At 42.4% G+C, this 19,231-nt stretch overlaps 3 protein-coding genes across 5 annotated transcripts in view; 1 reads left to right on the top strand and 2 right to left on the bottom strand.

Moving 5' to 3' along the window:
• Positions 1-372, bottom strand: part of GLIS1 (GLIS family zinc finger 1) — a 190,722-nt gene extending 190,350 nt beyond the window's left edge. Inside the window, exon 1 of the mRNA XM_083619438.1 lies at positions 76-372. The gene's annotated coding sequence lies outside the window, so the exon portion shown is untranslated. The remainder of the gene's footprint in view (positions 1-75) is intronic.
• LOC310765027 (doublesex- and mab-3-related transcription factor 2-like) overlaps positions 1-6,884 on the top strand; it is a 221,407-nt gene extending 214,523 nt beyond the window's left edge. Inside the window, exon 5 of the mRNA XM_083619499.1 lies at positions 6,831-6,884. The gene's annotated coding sequence lies outside the window, so the exon portion shown is untranslated. The remainder of the gene's footprint in view (positions 1-6,830) is intronic.
• On the bottom strand, positions 3,927-19,201 carry NDC1 (NDC1 transmembrane nucleoporin). Of its 3 annotated transcripts, none has more exons than XM_083619451.1 (18): positions 19,068-19,201; positions 17,090-17,210; positions 16,430-16,531; positions 15,850-16,024; positions 14,765-14,903; positions 13,450-13,558; positions 13,040-13,091; positions 11,138-11,270; positions 10,740-10,832; positions 9,622-9,703; positions 8,773-8,931; positions 7,523-7,780; positions 7,281-7,399; positions 6,371-6,421; positions 5,835-5,898; positions 5,242-5,342; positions 4,890-5,050; positions 3,927-4,209 (listed from the first exon to the last, which is right to left on the bottom strand). In XM_083619451.1, the coding sequence occupies exons 1-18, from the start codon at positions 19,113-19,115 to the stop codon at positions 4,146-4,148; spliced, it is 2,031 nt and encodes a 676-aa protein (XP_083475577.1). In that variant the 5' UTR covers positions 19,116-19,201; the 3' UTR covers positions 3,927-4,145. The 3 variants fall into 3 exon arrangements, with proteins under 3 accessions (XP_083475577.1, XP_083475575.1, XP_083475576.1); XM_083619449.1 differs by having other exon boundaries at positions 18,976-19,096; XM_083619450.1 differs by having other exon boundaries at positions 7,523-7,774; positions 18,976-19,096.
• Positions 19,202-19,231: the final 30 nt, after the last annotated feature.

Here is a 19,231-nt window from a genome sequence, read left to right as displayed (position 1 = left end):
GTCTATTCAAACCCATCCATTCCCAGTGTTACCTGAGGCAGCCCTTAAACTAAGACTGAAATTTGCCTTCCTCACCTATAAGGGAGTTCTAAACAAAGTTTCATTCAACATGAAGTGAGCCAAAATTTTCTGAAGATAATTTTCAGAGAAATACTGTTTGAGGACTTCACCTCCCCAGTTCACCTGCAAAAAAATATTCAGCAAAATGCCTCTCCTCAGTTTCACCACTCACAAAGAGTGTGCAGAATTTTGGGAGGCCATTTCCCCATAGCCTTAGACCAACTGGCAGACTGCATCTGGAGGAGCTGAATTTTACATATTTATTGGAATTTGCCAGCCAAGTGTTTGGCTGCCAGCCTTGAGCCTGTTTATAATCATGAATCTAAAGAGACAACACCATACTTGTGAACAATGTAGTCTCTCAACAAGTAGAAAGTCTTTTTCAGCAGAAAACAACCTAATTAGATGCATTAACCTCTTAGCTTCTGGGGGGAATATTAATTTAGCCAGTTTTTCAAAACTATAGTCCATCATTATGGCTAGCTGAATTTTCTCTACGCTTGGCTGCTTATCCAGAGGATAACTAGGTTAAATTACTGGAGAACTCTTCCTTAGTTCTAGACAGTAAAAATAATAAAATAATATAAAAGTTACAGGAGCCGTTTGTCCTTTTCTCTCCAGTTACCCATGCCCGAGGTTCTGTTGATATAGCAGCCTGAGCTTAGCTTTTATTAGCTAAAACAGAAGTAATACACATGTGGTCCCTCTTGGCCCCTTCTAGACTACACTCTCTAGGTATATGGAGCAGGGCCAATTTCTCATAACAGGCAGAGACACCCAATAATTAAACAATAGAATTATGATTTATTTTTTAATATATTTACATTCCGCCTTTCTCCCAAGTTGGGATTCAAGGTAGCTTACGACATTAAAAACATTAATTATTAAAATACATACCGTATTTTTCCGTGTATAGGACTAGGTTTTTTAAACAAAAAATTAGGTTTAAAATTGGGGCTCGTCTTATACACGGGTAGTGCTGAGGGGTGTTGTGTTAATTTGGAGTCCCCCAAAATATACATGGGGCATCTTATACACGGAAAAATACGGTAATAATAAAATCAAATTAGTTAAACCAATAATTAAAATATAATGCAACTTATTTTAAACCAGCAATTAAATTATAATTTGCCCTGGTAGCAGCCCAGTGCAATATAACAGCAAATCTCAACATGGACAGAGCTCTCCAGACTGGATGTACAGAGATTCCAGTCGTCTTCAAGACTGATAAGGGCAACTGTGTATTTGCTTAAGGACAAGCTTTGTTATTTCAAATGCTCTGGAATCAGGGAGCTCTCACAGAGGAAGTTGTCCTCTGCAACGCTAACCATAGCATATAAAGGAAAATAGGCAGGTGGGTCAAAAAATGTGCATGTGACCATAATTACAGGATCTGATGTGACAGAAATGGCTATGCATACCAAACGCTACACAAGGAGCCACAAAACCCTCCCTCCCAAACAGTTGTTTTGGGAAAGAATGGCTTTGGATTGAGATAACAGACAAGAGTTGTTTTCCAAATACAGCTTCTCTTTCTTACAGGAAACAGAAAGCTCAAACCCGAAAGTTGTTGAGCTTTTTTATTCCAACCCTAACCCCGGATGTTAATTCTGCCTTTGAAAGCCCTATCACATGCCAAGAGTCATAGGACATTTCCCCAGCTAATCCCAGTATGGCTGGGAAGATCTATGGTCCAGTAGTCTAAAAATCTATAGAGCTGTTGCCAGTCAGCAGACAATACTGCGCTAGATAGACCCATGAGATGACTTGGTTTAAGGCAACCTGGGTACAATCTACCCTGAATTGCCCTTGCTTTGCAAAGTGTTACTTTATTTTTTGCAAATGCAATTGTTCCTCAGGAGTCAGACTGTATGGAATACAACCCTGTATCTCCCATGTTTATACTGCGATTTCATGCTAAAAGCCACAAGAAAGTATAATAAAAACTGTCAGTTTCTTAAGTCCTGTGTGTCCTGTGTTGTCATTATCACCCAACCACGCACCACACATTCTTGTTGTTTTAATTGAAGAGGAAATGGATGGTGTTTGAAAGGACACACACACAAATGCATTCACAGTTGCACAGACAGTAATTTGTGCATAGATTTTAGTGTGCCTTTCCCCCTTTTTCCTCAAAAGCGCATGTCAACCAAAACAATCACAATTAAACTGGCTCTTTCCTTCACAGCTAGTCCCTGTGCACTGGCCTTGTTGCTAGGATTAGGGCTTTTCAGAAACCTGGGGACATGTGGTAACCCTAGTTAGAGAAGGCACTTGGGGAGCAAGGCGCAATTCATTTGCCTACCATCTCTTGTGTTGGCCCCTCAGTGTATCTCAGACTCACATTGAAAATAATGGAATCATGATCTTGCTTTGATCTTCTTTTCTTTATGGTTGTTGTTATTGCTTGCTATGTACAGTGGTACCTCAGGTTAAGAACTTAATTTGTTCCAGGGGTCCATTCTTAACCTGAAATGGTTCTTAACCTGAGGCGCGCTTTCACTAATGGGGCCTCCTGCTGCCGGCGCATGATTTCCATTCTTATCCTGGGGCAAGGTTCTTAACCTGGAGCAACCACTTCCTAGTTAGTGGAGTTTGTAACCCGAAGCATCTGTAACTCGAAGCGTCTGTAACCTGAGGTACCACTGTATTAGAAAGGAAAATTAAAACAATCTCAAAAATGATAAAAGAATAGAACCTTTGTATTTCTGGTCCTTCCTGAAACTACACCCACCATGGAGACATAATTGAAATAAAGCAGCTGGTCCTCCTGAGCTACTAAATCTGGTGAGGCACTCGAGAGCAGTCACTCGCAGAACCCTAAAGTGGATGAACGAGAATTGATGGGGTGTTCCGACTGATCTGACTTCCAGCCTCAGGATCCCTTTCCTGTCACATCATGCTGAGCCCTCAACAAAGTTTGAGAAACTAGGTTGTATTGCAGATCGGCTTGTCGTTAAGGGCAAAGCAAGACTCTTTGGATGAAAGGAGGCAATACATGCTATTTACATGTAGAACAGTGACCTCTGGTGGTGAACCAAAGATATAGCCAGACCTTTTTATTTATTTATTTATTTGCAAAAGTTTATATATTTACCACCTTTTAGAAACTGCAACATCAGGATGGCGTGCAGCACAAAAACAATCATTCAAATGTATGTAAATTTCTACTTATTCTCCAATCTGTACAGCAAAGAATAGCATGTTTGTCTGACGTCTTCATTTTCTTCATTGAACAGGCCAGCCACAAGATAACGTTTTATACTGTTTTATATATTCAGTATTAGAATCCTCTGCATCCACACAGTGGCTCTTCAAATGATTTATGGGCCCCTCAGCTTAAATAGTGAATTCAACCTGCTTTCCCTGACAGTTCCCTCGCTGCAAGAAGTGAGGTTACAGGAAACCAGGCATAGGGCCTTCTCGGTAGTGGCGCCTGCCCTGTGGAACGCCCTCCCAGCAGATGTCAAGGCAATAAACAACTATTTTACTTTTAAAAGACAACTGAAGGCGTCCCTGTTTAGAAAAGTTTTTAATATCTGATGCTGTATTGTTTTTAATATTCGGTTGGAAGCCGCCCAGAGTGGCTGGGGAAAGCCACTTGTTATGAGAAGAAAAGTGCCATATCAGTAAAGATCATGTAGAAAAACCCATACCCTCCTTCAAATCAGAGCAATCTCATATATCGGGGGTGTGGAACTAATGGCCCTTCAGATGTCGTTGGACTCCAACTCCCATCAGCCCCAGCCAGCATGACCAACAGTCAGGGATGTCTGGAGGTGCTGCCCAAAATGTCTGGAAGGACACAGGTTCCCATTATCTGCCATACATAAATCATAATAGCATTCAACTACTGCAGACCTTCATTCATTTAAAAAAACACACTTTATTATACAAAACGTCAAGTAACTTATTCTAAGTGTTTCAAGTACTTCTGTTGACAGTTTAGTCACCCCGTGACTTGCAATTAAAGTACACCTCTGGAAAGTCAGTAGGACAGATCAAATCAGTTTCAATTTCTTTTGATCTGAGGCAGCTGAACTTGCATTATCCTCCTGTTAACAGCACAGGCAGTTTGACTTGAACTATTCCTTGAACTCCAGGAACTGCTGGAGTCTTTTCTTGACTTCTGCAGATACTTGCACGGCACTGGAGAACAGAAAAAACACAAAACATATTTTGCAGACCTGCTCCCCAAACACTTTAATATACAAAGTTCAGAAAAGGTTTGATGACTTTCTTAAAAAAACGTGAAGCCTAAACAACCTGGGCAAATAAATGTAGCCCAACATTATCATCCCTCTGCTATTACTTGGAAATCCAAGGAAATGGAAGGATGGTAATGCTGGGGTCAACTCATGGTCTAGCAGGGTAGTGGCATGATAAAAGGCTTTTCAGTTGCTATCATGCAGCTCCCGATTTCTTCAAAGCACCGTTAGGCTGTGTATACATTATACTTTCAAAGCACATTCGAAGCACATTTTCACCTTACAACTTTACCTCTCACAGTTAGAATTCCTAGTAATCCTTAACCAACTACAGTGCCTAGAATTATTTGAGGGGGCAAATGTGCTCTGAATGTGCTTCAAAGGTATAGTGTGTATGCTGCCTTAGAAGAACATTTCTGTACAAAGCTACACAGATTGCTGCGCATAACAATTTGTAAAATCCCTGGCAGAGAGTTCTTTTATTTTTCTCTACGTAGAGTAGAGCATGGTTCCTGCTAACCTTTCATTTTCATTCATTTGTGAAAAGAGATGGAAGCCTATGGTACATCTCATTATATTTAGAAATGAACATTAAGGCAGCTTTATGAGCCCAAACCTCACTTTAAGTGCTCTCCGAAAGTGGTGATGATCCGATAGATTGCAGTTTTCAGTGACGCTCTTAAGGCAAATCGAAGGGTTTTGTAGGAAGTGTCTGCCAGACTTCCTGAAATCCGGGGGGGTTTGCTGGAAACATGAGGAAGCTTGAACTGCTTGTCTACCACCTAGGATGGAAATAAACCAACAGGAAACTTAAGCACCAATATCCTCCTTACCTTATCAGACCTTTCTTCTATGGCTAAAATTCGCTTGAAAAAAGTCATGGCAAAACAAAAACCATTTTTTCCTAAGTCAATTAACATGTTAGGAGTTCATATCACTTTTTTTTTTTAAAGAAGAAAGTAAATCTCCTCACCTCTTGAAGAGTTAGCAACGTATTCAGAATAGAAGGCAGTGTTGTTTGGACAACTCCATATCTGTCTTCGGTAAATGAAGCTGCTATGAGATGCGACAAACCTAAAGAAAGGAGTAATTTGTAGTTTGGATAACTTGCTGCTTAGTCTGGGATTATAACACAGTGGGAAGCAGAGGAGAGGGCAGAGGGTGAAGAAAAAGCTGTGGGTGGAGGAGGGCCCTTTTCCCATCCTTTGGACCCTCTGGGAACTCTACAAACCAGCTGTACCTGGAACTTGGTGTGGAAAGTGCAGCTGTACAGCTGTAGGCAGCCTAAGGAAGTGCCATCTACCTTGGGCCTGCCCATAAAAACCAAGTCTAGAGTAAGCGACTAGGGTGATGTCTACTGTTTCCAGAAACTCTTCTGGTTGTGAGGCTTTTGTGGGTGAGCTGAGAGTTTGTTTCAACCCTGGGTGAGAACCCAGAAACTGAGAAGGAGGGTGTGCCAAAAGAAAAATGAATTGATATTGCTGAGTGAATTTCACTGCAAGGTTACCACATAAATCAAAGGGAGCAGCATCTGAGAGCCATTTCCAATATGAAGAAAGTGCTTACCTTCCAAAGCCCAAATATGCATTTGGGTATCAGAAAAGAGAGCCTGAATGGAAGCCTCAGGGTTCTGAGAAAGAGAGAAAGAGAGAAGTGTTTTTGCAAACCCTTTAGCCAACCATATAAACAGAATGTTTCAAATACAGAAATAAAATGAACTAACCAAAGTTTAGCCATCACGAGCTCTGTATGAAAAGTTAATCTGAAAATAGTTTCAGTGCTCAGTGTGTTAACCCTATGAAGATTAGTACTTTGAAGCTAAATTTTCAGTTTACACAGCATTTATTTCAAGGATCAATGTATCAAGTCCTAATTCAGGGATGAGGGACCTGTCCCCCTGCAAATGTCCTATCAGCCCCAGCCAGCAGGGCCAATGGTCAGGGATGATGAGAGTTGCTTTCAGGGCAACAGGTTCCCCTATCTCGTTTGAGTTCAATAGTTATGAGCATAGGTTTCATAGGAGTAGTTCAAAAGGTAGTAACAACAATAATTCTTTGCTGCCCAGTTAAGTTTTGATCATTAAGTCATGTCCTCATCCTTACCTTGCTGAAAAAATACATTATCAGTACTCGTTTTGATAAGAAGGTTTTGATCTGGAAGAAGAAAATATCAATGAAAAGACAACGGAACATCTTTGGCAGATCAAAATGATATTTACTCTCTGTTTAAAAGTAATCCAAAACTTTTAAGCTTCACTGGTTGACACCCTAATCCTAAAATGAGTTTGTTGGAACTAATTCCCAACAATTTAAAACAGTAAAAAGGTAAAGGTAAAGGTACCCCATCCCGTACGGGCCAGTCTTGACAGACTCTAGGGTTGTGCGCTCATCTCACTCTAGAGGCCGGGAGCCAGCGCTGTCCGCAGACACTTCCGGGTCACGTGGCCAGCGTGACAAGCTGCATCTGGCGAGCCAGCGCAGCACACGGAACGCCATTTACCTTCCCGCTGGTAAGCAGTCCCTATTTATCTACTTGCATCCAGGGGTGCTTTCGAACTGCTAGGTTGGCAGGCGCTGGGACCTAACGACGGGAGCGCACCCCGCCGCGGGGATTCGAACCGCCGACCATGCGATCGGCAAGTCCTAGGCGCTGTATGCAGTATGCAGGTCCAAATAAATGCATTTCAGGTTTTATCTTAGTCTCTCTCCATGGTCTAGATATTCTGAATTGCAAGCACTGCATTTGACAGTGGTTTATGTTCTGCAACCCACATTTATTTTAATCCAGAGCTTCAGTAGAGTAGAAGCTTTAATCTTTGGAGTTGTGTCAATGATCAGAACAAAAATATGCTGCTTCATTGCAGGGATAGGAGTTGCTATCAAGCGGTCATTGCTGCAAGTTTACAGATTGCTTTGGGAAATGTACTAAACTACATTACAAAGCGCTGGGGAAATGCACTAGAAAATAATGCTGGTGGAAGTATTGACTCATTAATTGCTTGATTTTGTATACCTGCTCTTTCTTGCTCTGCAGCCACGTATAGATAAAACTTGGTTGTACTGCTACATTTGCACCACCTGCAACAGCACTCATTGGGTAGGGTTCAGGAGAAGAGGCTGTCCACTGCAGATCTACAAAAGAAATCCAAACTGTTGGTTCCCCCACCCTTTAAAAAAAAAAAAAAGCCTAACTGGGTGTCCCAGTAATTAAGTAGCTAAGTGCTCAAACTAAGGTTGGGAGAGAAGAAATTCTACCTGAACTTGTTGTCCATAATTTTGGTCCTCTCCTCATAATATGGGGACTTTGGACAGATCCATTCCAAGGAGAATTTAAATCCAGCACGCCAGCCTTGCGACTCAGAGGTGTGAAAGGTGACCCTAAATTGCTTCTGACGTCAGAAGAAGGGGATGTTTTCAAAGGCAACAGAGATGATTTGACCAGAGAAGGCATTTGGGTTCGAGGAAGCATAATGGACCTTGGAGTGTGAAATGATGTTTCTTCAGCAGCTGCTCCTGGCAAATAAGAATATTTTACAAGAAGAACTCAAAATGGTTTATACCAACAAGTAGCATTCACTAAGTCATGCACATTGCAAACCTAATGTTTTAGTTACTGACAGTGATCCAAATCCCAGCTGGGCAGCAACAGGAGGCGATATATTCCTTAGGGCTGCTTCATACTTTATTATACTTCAATTATATCGGCTGTGGTCTAAACCACTGAGCCTCTTGGGCTTGCCGATCGGAAGGTTGGCGGTTCAAACCCCCGTGACGGGATAAGCTCCCATTGCTCTGTCCCAGCTCCTGCCAACCTAGCAGTTTGAAAGCATGCCAGTGCAAGTAGACAAATAGGTACCGCTGTGGCGGGAAGGTAAACGGCGTTTCCATGCACTCTGATTAAACAGTGTTTCTGTGTGCTCTGGCTTCTGTTCACGGTCCTCCATGCGCCAGTAGCGGTTTAGTCATGCTGGCCACATGACCCAGAAAGCTGTCTGTGGACAAACACCGGCTCCCTCGGCCTGAAAGCAAGATGAGCACCACAACCCCATAGCCGCCTTTGACTGGACCGTCCAGGGGTCCTTTACCTTTACCTTATAATTGTTTATTGGTGGGGAAACACTGCTGTAACACAAGCAAAGCATGAAGGGCGGATGCATATCTCATGACATAAAGCGGAATGAAACCACGGGGAGTTCCCTAGTACATTTTCACTGCAGGCTGAGCAATGTGTGTCTGTGAACATGGGTTTACTGTAAGAAAACACCAGCACAACCATGGCAAGGCAACATTCCCACATAAAGTCTGAAGCCGCTCTTTACAAACACCCACTGGAATGTGTGTTTTTTAAAGAAAAAAAACCAGCAAAAGCTCCACATGCAAGTGAAACAATAAATCAGCTGTCCTACCCCTTTTTGAAATAAGATTCTCCCCGGACACCCATTGGCAGGCCCAGCTGTGATTTGGAGACTCAAGAACTGCAACATTGCAACTGATTCGTCCAGTACCTGGAGGGCTAGAGGGCTGTCTCATGTCCCCCACAGATTGCTGTTTCAGCCTCCCATTTGCAGCTGTAGCCTCCTGGTGCATTATCAGTTTCTGTGTCAGATCACTTAAAAGTTTCAAGCACTCCTGGGAGATTGAAGTCCAGTTGTGAGGGTGTCCACCTTTTACAGACAAGCAGAATGTCTAGACTTAAAAACTTATTAATTATTATTATTACTACTACATTTGCTAGTCACTTTATCTTGCCCAAGGCAACTCAGAGCAACTTACAACCAAAAAAGTCTAGCCAATTTACATAGCATGAAGTAGCCCAAAACAGGGGTCAGGCTATTACGCAAGCCCTTATATCACAGTGAAGTATGTGAATTTTTAAAAAAATCAACTCAAAACATCAACCCTTTAAATGCCCAAAGTTGTGGTCAAACTGTTAGGCCACGAATATAGCAGCATCATATAGCCATCAGAAGCTAGTCAATAAACACTGGAACATCAGGCAGTGGAGTGAGGCATTTCCAACATATTTTACAACATTGTATTGGGGTCCAAAAAGCCCAAATATAATATGCATAGCTGCATTACTTTTAAATGCATGTGACAAGCACCGTCTGCTTTGCCAGTGCAGAGGGGATATGCTGTTTGTATACAATCCATCTTGGACCTCCTCATACCTTGTTTTGGACACAGTGGTGGTCAGCATAAGATGCTATGTATAAAAACCTACCTTTCCTCACTAGTATTTGCTAAATACAACAATGAAAACAGAACAACTCTCCTCAAAGTCAGCTTCTTACAGAGTACTTCTCACTTTCCCCTTCTGACTTAATGGGTCATAGATATTGTTTTCCAAATACCTGGCTGGCTAAGGCTGAAGACCTCTTGACGTCGCACAGAAGAATACTGGGAAAGGAACATCAAGTCCTGTAAAGCCAAGAACTGCAGGGGGAAATGTTTAGAAGTATTAACAGCTGTAATGTTTTTACTCGAGTTTTATCACTAAAATTCCCTTCACTCTGCCCCCTTAAAATAAATTTTAAATTTAAAAATTGTCCAGTAACACCTTAGAGACCAACTAAGTTTGTTCTGGGTATAAGCTTTCATGTGCATGCACACTTCTTGAGATACTTCTTCAGATACAGGTATCTGAAGAAGTGTGCATGCACACGAAAGCTTATACCCAGAACAAACCTAGTTAGTCTCTAAGGTGCTACTGGACAATTTTTAAATTTTAAATTTATTTCGACGGCATCAGACCAACACGGCTATCTATCTGAACCCTCAAAATAAATTATTTTCAAATTATTGCTTTTTTTCCAGACACACCTGAGAACTGCATTTTCATTAAGTGCTAGATAAGGGACAAAGAGCTTCAGCCATTTTAGGTACACAAGCAAACGTATAAGAAATTACTGGGATACGCAGACAGATTTTTGCACTAACATGTTGCACTGGTGAAGCATTTGGCAGGGTCTGATTGAGCTGCTAGAGTTATGAAAATGGATGGAGAATGAAAATGGGTTTATGGCTGTCATTTGCTAAACTGATAAGGCAAGCCAGAGAGAATGGCCTAAGGAAGGAGACAATAGAAGCATTAGGGACCTAGGGAAAGAGGGGTTCGGATCCCAAAACAGAAGCACAGCGACTTCAGAAAGGAGTGGGAGAAAGAAACGATTCAGAGGAATTAAGAGGGGAAAGAGGAATGTGATGGGGAAGGAAAACCAGGAACATGGGCAAAAGAAACTTATGGCTAGAAGTTACAGAGGTGAGAAAAGATTACATTCCCATAGTGATCTAAAAAACCTGTCAAATCCTTGGCTGCAAGCTTCTAGTGTGAATTTTATTGGTAGATTGAAAAATACCTTGCATGAAATCCCATGCTTTATCACTTATATTTTATTCAAATTGCTTCTATTATGACAAAGACTACGAAAGAGGCAATTTGACAAGTCTGTGTATTTAACCAAATTCATACCTTTATAAGAGGTGGGGGGTTGCTGCTTAAAATTTTAGGTAAACACTGGTCGGTTTCTTCCGCAAAAGTCGGCTGGACAGGAAAATGATGTGCCTGAAAATGGAACGCACACAGTAGCTGAAGCTCGCCATGAGAAAAACCCCTTTGTCAAAATTAATAATAATATATACTGTGAACATTTGCAAGCCTGGTCAAACCAGCAAAACGGACGGGCTGTCAACCCAACCCAGCCCTGACAAGAAAGCAGGGGAAAGGAATGTAAAATTATCCAACTGAAAACCAATTAATCTGATCTCAAGAGTCCTGCTGAGCTATACAAAAAATATAAGAGCATTCATGCATTGCTTTAAAAATGGAAGAGATAGTAAGATTGTATGTATCAGACATACAGCACCAACCTCAGTGGCATAGATTCTGAAGAGCAGCCATGCAATGTACCAAGTCATCAGAAGAAACACGCCACATAGCCAGCTGTGGTACAGAAGGGACAAATCCAAGAGACCAGTCATCGTGTCCAGAGGATGAAGTTTACTGGAAGGCCGGGGGGGGGGGGAGCCAACACTATTAGATGGTGTTTTTTTGCAATGAGCAGTATATAAATACAAGCTGATTTATATCAAAAGGGTCGCTTTTGATATACGCCTACACAACACAACAAATGAACTACCGTATTTTTCGCTCCATAAGATGCACTGCTTCCCTCCTAAAAAGTAAGGGGAAATTTGTGTGCGTCTTATGGAGCGAATGCAGGGGGGAGGCAGGCGGGGAAAACTCCAAGAGCCGCACACAAGCTCTGCGCAGCTCTTGCAGGCTTTTCCCCAGGAGGGCGAAGGGACTGACTGGCTGTGTCAGTCACTTCTCCCTCCTCATAGAAAAGCACACAAAAGCTGTGCGCTCTTTAAAGGGTGCGTGGCGTCTGCGGGCTTTTCTATGATGTGGGGGAATTCCCCCACCTCGTAGAAAAGCCCACAGGAGCCACACACCCTTTAAAGAGCGCACCGCTCTTGGGGGCTTTTGTGGGAGGTGGGGGAAGGGACAGAGGGCAGCCCCTCAGTCCCTTCCCCCACCTCCCGCAAGAGCCGCACTCCCTTTCACTAGCTGCTTGGAGCATGTTTGTGGCTCTTGGGGGCTTTTCCCGCCGAGGAGGGAGAAGCCTGCAAGCGCCGCACACACGCTCCACGCGGCTCGTGAAAGGGAGGGCTGAGCAGAGCCTGCGATGCATGCAGGCTCTGCTCAGCGCTCCCTTTAAAAATATTTTTTTCCCTTGCATTCCCCTTCTAAATACTAGGTGCGTCTAATGGTCTGGTGCATCTTATGGAGCGAAAAATACGGTATGCAAGTGGAAATGCGATTCTAATACTTCTGTTGTGAAAGTGTTTCCCATACGATTGTTCAGGGCATAGTGGAAGACAGTTGGGACATTCTCCACTGACACAGAATCAAACGGACTCAGTAGGTCCACCAAGGATGCCTGAGAAGTCTGTTCTTTGTTACTTCCCACTGCCAGAGAGGATAATGTCACCATCCTTTCCCAATGAGCCTCAAACATCTTTAAAATCTCCCAACACTGTAAGAACTATTCCTGGTGGAAAGCTTTAGTGTTCAGTCTATTTATCGTACTCCATGGAAGAATATTATTCTCCTGTGGGCACCATCAGACTAGTGGGGTGGAGCTGGAAAGTTAAGTTTTGAAGCTCTGTACGACATCAAAGCTGCATGTGACCTTGAGTGGCCATCAATAATAGGAAGGACGCCTATACCAGGGTGGTGGGAGAGGCCAGGTTTCTTTTTTACTTAGCACATCTTGTTAGAAAGAAACATCTGTGCTAGACCACCCTCAATAAGAAACTTCAATTAAATGCATCACTTTTCACTGACAAGGTTGCTGGGGGAATTATTATACCACTACTCTAGTATTTGCATAAGCATTCCTATTGTATTCTGGGTTCAATTAAAAGTGTTGGTTTTAATATCTCACTGGCTAAACTCCATCAGCCTACCTGAATTGTTTCTACCCCAACTGAACGCTAGGAGAACTGCAATTTTAAAGCATGAAGTCTGAGCTTGTTTCCTCCCTACTCTTCCTTCCCCATTCCTTCTTCCTTGTGTGTCATATTATACGCCTGAAAGTGGGGACAGTCTTGCTAGGCTGTTGTTGTTGTTTTTTCAAGCTGCTCTGGGAGTCTTATTTTCTAAAGCACGGGGTAGGAATCTGACAACCTGCAAAATGTACAAGGAGTTCCTCTATTACAAGATGAAGAGTTAGAAATTCAATTTATTTATTTATTATAGGTACTAACCTATCGGTCTGAAGGTTCATTGTGGTAATTATCCATGCCCTTGGAATATAACCTAAAATGCCACAAATGGGGGGGAAATCAAGCTGTAAAAACACAGGTCTATTAACACTTCCATAGAGGAAATGTATTTCTGGCATAAAAATATATTACCAACAGAAATTTGAAAGAAATGGTGATAAATTGGGGCAAAACTCCGCTACACAGAGCATTTTCCCCCTCCCCTATACTGGCCAGTTGACTTTGTAAACCCCAAAAGTTGGGCATGACTATGGCAGCCAACTCTTATGTAAAGCCCCCTCCCACCCCAATTCAGCAACTTGTTATCAGGGAATTGCTGGCTTCCTTCCCACTCATATCATTTACAGAAAAGGGGGCAGGGGGAGAGAAGTAAAATTACCAAAAATTCTTACCAAAGAAATAGTAAGCAGCACAAAAGTTTCTGACCATATAAAGCGACTCCACACAACTATGCCTTGCAAGCAACGGAAGTGATCTCCTGAAGCGCAGATACTTGTATTGCTGAAAAAGATTGGGCAAATGTTTAACAGCAGAATATTCTTATCCACATACCATATATCAGACTTTGGATTTTAAAATATGTCACATTTTAAACTCAGAAACGATTTCAGATACTGCAAGATCCTGACAGATATTAAGAGCACGTTTTCTTCTATTTTAGAATTACTCTCTTCCCAAATATTGTATTACTATAGGTTACTGGCTTGGATCCAAAGGTGTCCTACATGAGTGGAAAGGCACTTCTGCATGTGCATGGCAGCAAAACCAAATTCTTCTGATTTCACCATCCTGCTACAGCTCCACTCTGCTGGATTCTAGGGAATCCCCAAAATCCTCAGGGGCATCCTTTGAACGGAACACAAGGGCTTGTAAAGGGGGAGCAGCCTAGAAAACACTATGGGAAAAACAGAGTTCTCTGGATCCAACCCACTGTACTGTACAGCATCAAAGCCCAACTATAACAGGGTGACAGACAATCTCAAGAATCCTTTGTTTGGATCCTGAGAACTGCAAGCGGATATAAGAGATTGTTGAAAGAAGGAAGCTCTGCTCATATAAGGGGTTTCTGTCTGATCTGGGACAATTTTGCCTACCCACTGCAGAGGCCCACATCACAAGCCACACCATCTAGGAGTCCCAACAGACGTGGGAAGTCTCCTTCTTCAAGTTTTGCTCATCTTTCTTGGGTCCCCACCCACTATGCTGCAGCTATGCCCTGCAGGAAAATCCTTCCTGGACCCAGCATGTTATGACTTCCCTCCAAATAGGTAATAGTCATGATCACGTAAAAGGTAAAAAATAATAATAATAAAGGTAAAGGACCCCTGGATAGTTAAGTCCAGTCAAAGGTGACTATGGGGTGTGGTGCTCATCTCGCTTTCAGGCCGAGGGAGCCAGTGTTTATCCAAAGACAGCTTTCTGGGTTATGTAGACAGCATGACTAAAACGCTTCTGGCACAACAGAACACTGTGATGGAAGCAGAGTACACAGAAACACTGTTTATCTTCCCGCCACTGTGATACCTATTTATCTACTTACACTGGCGTACTTTCGACCTGCTAGGTTGGCAGAAGCTGGGACAGAGCAATGGGAGTTCACCCCATCACACAGATTCAAACCGCTGACGTTCATGATCACATAAAAGCAAAAGCACTACAGGTGGCCCAGTGTTTGAATTCTATTCCTGCTGTTACTTGTGCACTTACCTGTATAACTGGAAATGGAAGGTAGTTCAAATTGTTAACTAGATACCGAAGGCTATAGCTGTAACCCATAAAGGCTCCAAGAAGCAAAAGGAAGAGGTGGTACTCATTCAGGCACATGTGCAGATCAGCATCAGCTACACTGAAGCAAAGCAGTAATTTTAGCCTTTAGTTGCACAGGAAGATAATAGCTCTATACTCAATTCTACCTTTAAGGAAATGTTATCCAATTTTGCAAAATTAAGGTGGCGGTGGACTCATTCCAAAACACTGTCCAGCAACTATGAAAAAAAGTTTTACTCTCGTTTATCTATTACATAATAAACAGACTGAAATACACATTCCCCAACTTTATATTCAGTTCGCCTTGTAGATATACATATGGTACTGCAAGGAGGTGCTCATTTTTAACTACTGACTTTTTAAAAAGTGATAAAATTGCACAAATATTGGGGGGCAGTGGCAGCATCCTGAGCACTATCCAACAAATAACTGCAACCGACTATAACCCTTATGGGATCACTGGCTGGAGTTAGCTGGTGTGAGAATTGCATTTTCTCAGCAACCTTGACTTGCTTCCTAAAAATAGGGAAAAGGCTACAGAAAAAGGTGCAGCCTCTTTGGAGTATTTTAATCCAGGTTTGTAAATAATTGCATGTATTATTTTTAGTCTGCAAAAATTGTTACTAACTTCCTATACAAGCTACAGTACAGGGGGAGCCCCGTCCTCTATGGCCTTCATGGAAATGCAAGCTTCTAGCCTTTTGGCAGGCTAGTCGTCAACAAAAACCCTTATACCGAGGAGCTTAGAAGAGGAGAGATGGCACAAACGTTCCTTCCTCCACCAAGTCTCTCCTTGCCTCACCTGTGGCTACAAGGCTACTTTTATCTTCTGCACCCAAAGGGTCACAAGTACACAGCAATTTATTTCTCAGGAAACATTTGCTTGCACACATCTTCCTACTAGCTTTCTATACTTGCAGCAAAATGAGAATCACCTAATGTGAACTATCTGGCAGCATTTCGTTATTAGCATTCACAAGAAGTTACATTTTAATAAACAGCTCTTGAACCACTCCCAGGGTTACCTTTCTGTAGCTGTGCAGGGTACAGATAAAAAGAGAAACTTCCCCTTCGTCATAACTGCTGCACACCAAGCTACCAGCATTCCCATTACAGCATGAGCAACGGAATGGATCACTTGCTGCGGGTGGATAATCTTGCTTATCAGAGCTAACCGAGAGCAAGGAATAGAAGGCACAACTGCAAAGTAAGAAGGCAAATAAGAACATTTAACCACCTCCTGACTTAAAGAATATCACGTTACGTACATATGTTGTGTCACATTTCAAGACACCACATTCAGGCAATCACTGCCCCACATTTAAGCACTCATGAGTTCATTGTAGGATAGTGAATTCTTTAAAAAAGCCAAATCAGACCTTCAGGAGTGGAGAATGGTCTTTAAGGATTTAGCACAGTATTTAGAGTTATTCCACATTTATTAATGGAGAGTTTTAAGAGCAAAGGTAGGAAACTAAGTTTCTACTGACACACAAAGAAACAGATTCCAATGTTTAAAACAAAGCCTAACGTTATGCACAGAGTTAAGCACAAATCAGCAAATCAAACGGCACTTTTTAAGTTGATGCAGCTTTCAACACCAACCTGCATGAAACTCAACGTTGAAGATGCTTATTACCAGTATGACCACAGACATTAGCAGTATGCAGAAAATAACGTAGGAGGTATACAGGTCATTGAATGAGCCTAAGACAGGAGAAAAAATATGAATGAGAAGTACTATACAACAGAGCTACTACTAGATCTTAGTGCCTACAAGGTTGGGCTGAGACCTTGGGGGTCTTTGGTATCTCTCTCATCTCAGCCATAAACTCAGTGATCACATTCACACATCACACTAAACCATTCTTGTTGCTGTTCTTACTGTTTTTACCCTGCCTTCTTCCCAGTCCAGAACTGGTAATTCCAGAGGTAACTCTGATAATACCTCTGGCATGTCTGGATGGAGGATACAGAGGGGTGTGAGAGTGTGTGTAGGAACCAGCCTACTGTACAAAGGCACCATATACAGTTGTTGCTCTACCCATTTTTGCCTCTGCCACGCACCCCCCCCCCCATTGGCATGGGGCCCTCAGGCTGAAAAAAATCTTCCCCATCCTTGCTCTACATGTAATATGAGAACACTGGCCTAAATGTTAGGGCTGTTGTAAGGATTGCTGTGATAATATGCCCAAATAATGTTGAATTTAAAAACTGCATAAATACTGCTCTGTAACATTTGTCTCAGGCAGGGCACTGACATACTTGTGATCCATTGTACCGGGTGGAAGAAGTCAATGCTGCTAATGCTGATGAAGGCTGCAATACACAGAGGAAGCAGCAGCACCGACCAAGCAAGGCTTGCAGCTGCTCTCCATCCCAAGATCTGGAAAGGAAACAAAAACGTATCCAAACACAGACTCTATAAACCAGGATGTAGATGTAGACAAAATGCCCATTTAAACAGTTACTCAAAATGAACCTCTCAAGACTGGTGGAGAGAGAGGTGGGGGAAAGAGAAATAGAACTTTTGGAAAACTTTTAAGTCAAAAATATTTATTTTTTCTTTTAATTTGATGCAAGAGTTTGATCACTTTCAAATCATATGAACAATTTTCAGAGGAAAATAAGTAACAGCGTTTCCATTAAAATTGAAGAGGTGAAGGAATGGGAGTTATTTCAGAATTATAAAGCGTTTATATCTTGAAAAGTAAACAGCTCACTCCCTAGGCCAGGCATGTGAACATTCAAGGTTGCAATCCTAACACCGCTTACTTGAGAGTAAGTTCCACTGAACTCAAATGGATTTGCTTCAGAGTAGACTGAGTAGCAGTTGCTAGCCCAGCTGGAAGAAGGGCTTTGCTTTCGGACACGTTCTCAAAGGTTTATCTACAGAGCCACCACTCCATAGACAGATTTGGAGAACCTATAGCTAGTGAACCAGCTAATCACAATTACACTAAGCATGCATAGATTGCAGGACAGCAATATTTTTGTAAATCTGGCTGCACCAGAGGAAGAAGAGGGACAGCAGAATTATGTTCATTTTAAGTATATGTAAGGACTGGTGCCTACATTTCCATGTTTTCCTCCTCCTTCCCTGTATATTTTTCCGTGTATGTGTGTGTGTGTGTTTTGAAGATTTTGTTTGTTATTGTCTTATGGATCTCATGCTATCTTTCTGAAGGAAGGAAACCAGCTGGGTAGATGGGGCTGCACCTTGTCCCTCTCAGGAACAACTGATTTTCTAAAAAAATAAATTTTATTAATCAAAACAAACCACTATTGACTGAGGCATGAAACCTGTAATGACACAGTGTAAGAAAGCAAACTACCAGCTCTTCCGTGGGCATTTGAGAAAGGGGGTGAAGGATGAACATATAGGCATGGGCAAGAGGTCATCATGCAATCTGATGAAGACCCGAAGACACAATGAATTTTACGGGCTATTTATATGTAAAGACACATATAGATGTCATGAATAGCTCTACATAAAGTCATTTTTGGCTGGCACAATTTTGAAATCAGAACAATTGCACATATATGTCATGAAAGACCAACAAACAGCTGCAAATCCCCATGTTTGGTGTTACCGCTTAATACTTTCCAGTGGAGGGCCAATTTTTCAAGGATAGCAACGGGTAGCACTTTCTTAAGCCAGCTGTCCTCTGTGGACATTTGAGACATCTTAACAGCTGGTTGTTGTTTTATACCATTATAAATATGAGCAACAACCCCTGCTCCACTCCCACCTAGAAAAGGTTGGTGCCACCTTTTCCTGGCAGCATTCCTCCGCTGTTATAGCAGCATGCATGCAGAGGTTCAACGAAGACAGCCTTTGCCAGGATGGAAAGGGCCGACCGACTTCATGGGGCAGCAACTTCTGCTTCAGTCTAAGGCAGAAGAACGAGCAACCCGATGCAGTACTGGAAAGTAATGGCAATTCTACTGGACTATGTTCTCATTAAAAAAAACTCTACTCCAGCTTATCTTGCCTGCAGTCCTCTTCAGTTCTCCCCAAAAGATAAAACTGAATGAATCTGGGCAGTTTTACAAGCCTGTGCTTAAAAACTATGGGTTTATTGGAGCCAATCCAAAGCGAGGGTCCCCCGCCCACTTGCCAAAGGGAGGAATTGGGAACCCACTGATACCTCTGAAGCATGAAGTGATGTTGCGCAAACACGCATTAGCTCTATTCGGGTGTTCGTGCACATGTGCTTAATGCGCGCGCATTCATACATACATTTAGCTGTTCCCGCGTTGAATGGAACATCACCCCTCGCACTCCCATGCCGCGAGCGGATAGGAACTGCTTCAGTTCCCGGATGCTATCCCAGGGAGCCCTGCTCCCGTTGCCAAGAGCAGGGAATAGCTTCAGTGACGTTAATTTAGCGCGTCCGTCGTCGG

The sequence above is a fragment of the Podarcis filfolensis genome, assembly GCF_964270895.1.
Source record: "Podarcis filfolensis genome assembly, chromosome: 6".
NCBI classification, from domain to species: domain Eukaryota; kingdom Metazoa; phylum Chordata; class Lepidosauria; order Squamata; family Lacertidae; genus Podarcis; species Podarcis filfolensis.
The sequence above is the reverse complement of the archived record's forward strand: the minus strand, read 5'-3'. Positions and strand labels throughout refer to the sequence as shown.

Excerpts from the sequence above, each read along its gene's own strand:
- NDC1 (XM_083619449.1), bottom strand. The coding sequence starts at position 19,065 with ATGTATGAATGCGCGCGCATTAAGCACATGTGCACGAACACCCGAATA. Across the intron at positions 17,211-18,975 it reads CATCACTTCATGCTTCAGAG|ATCTTGGGATGGAGAGCAGC; the intron begins GTATCAGTGGGT and ends TTTCCTTTCCAG. Across the intron at positions 10,833-11,137 it reads TCAGAATCTATGCCACTGAG|GCACATCATTTTCCTGTCCA; the intron begins GTTGGTGCTGTA and ends TTCCATTTTCAG.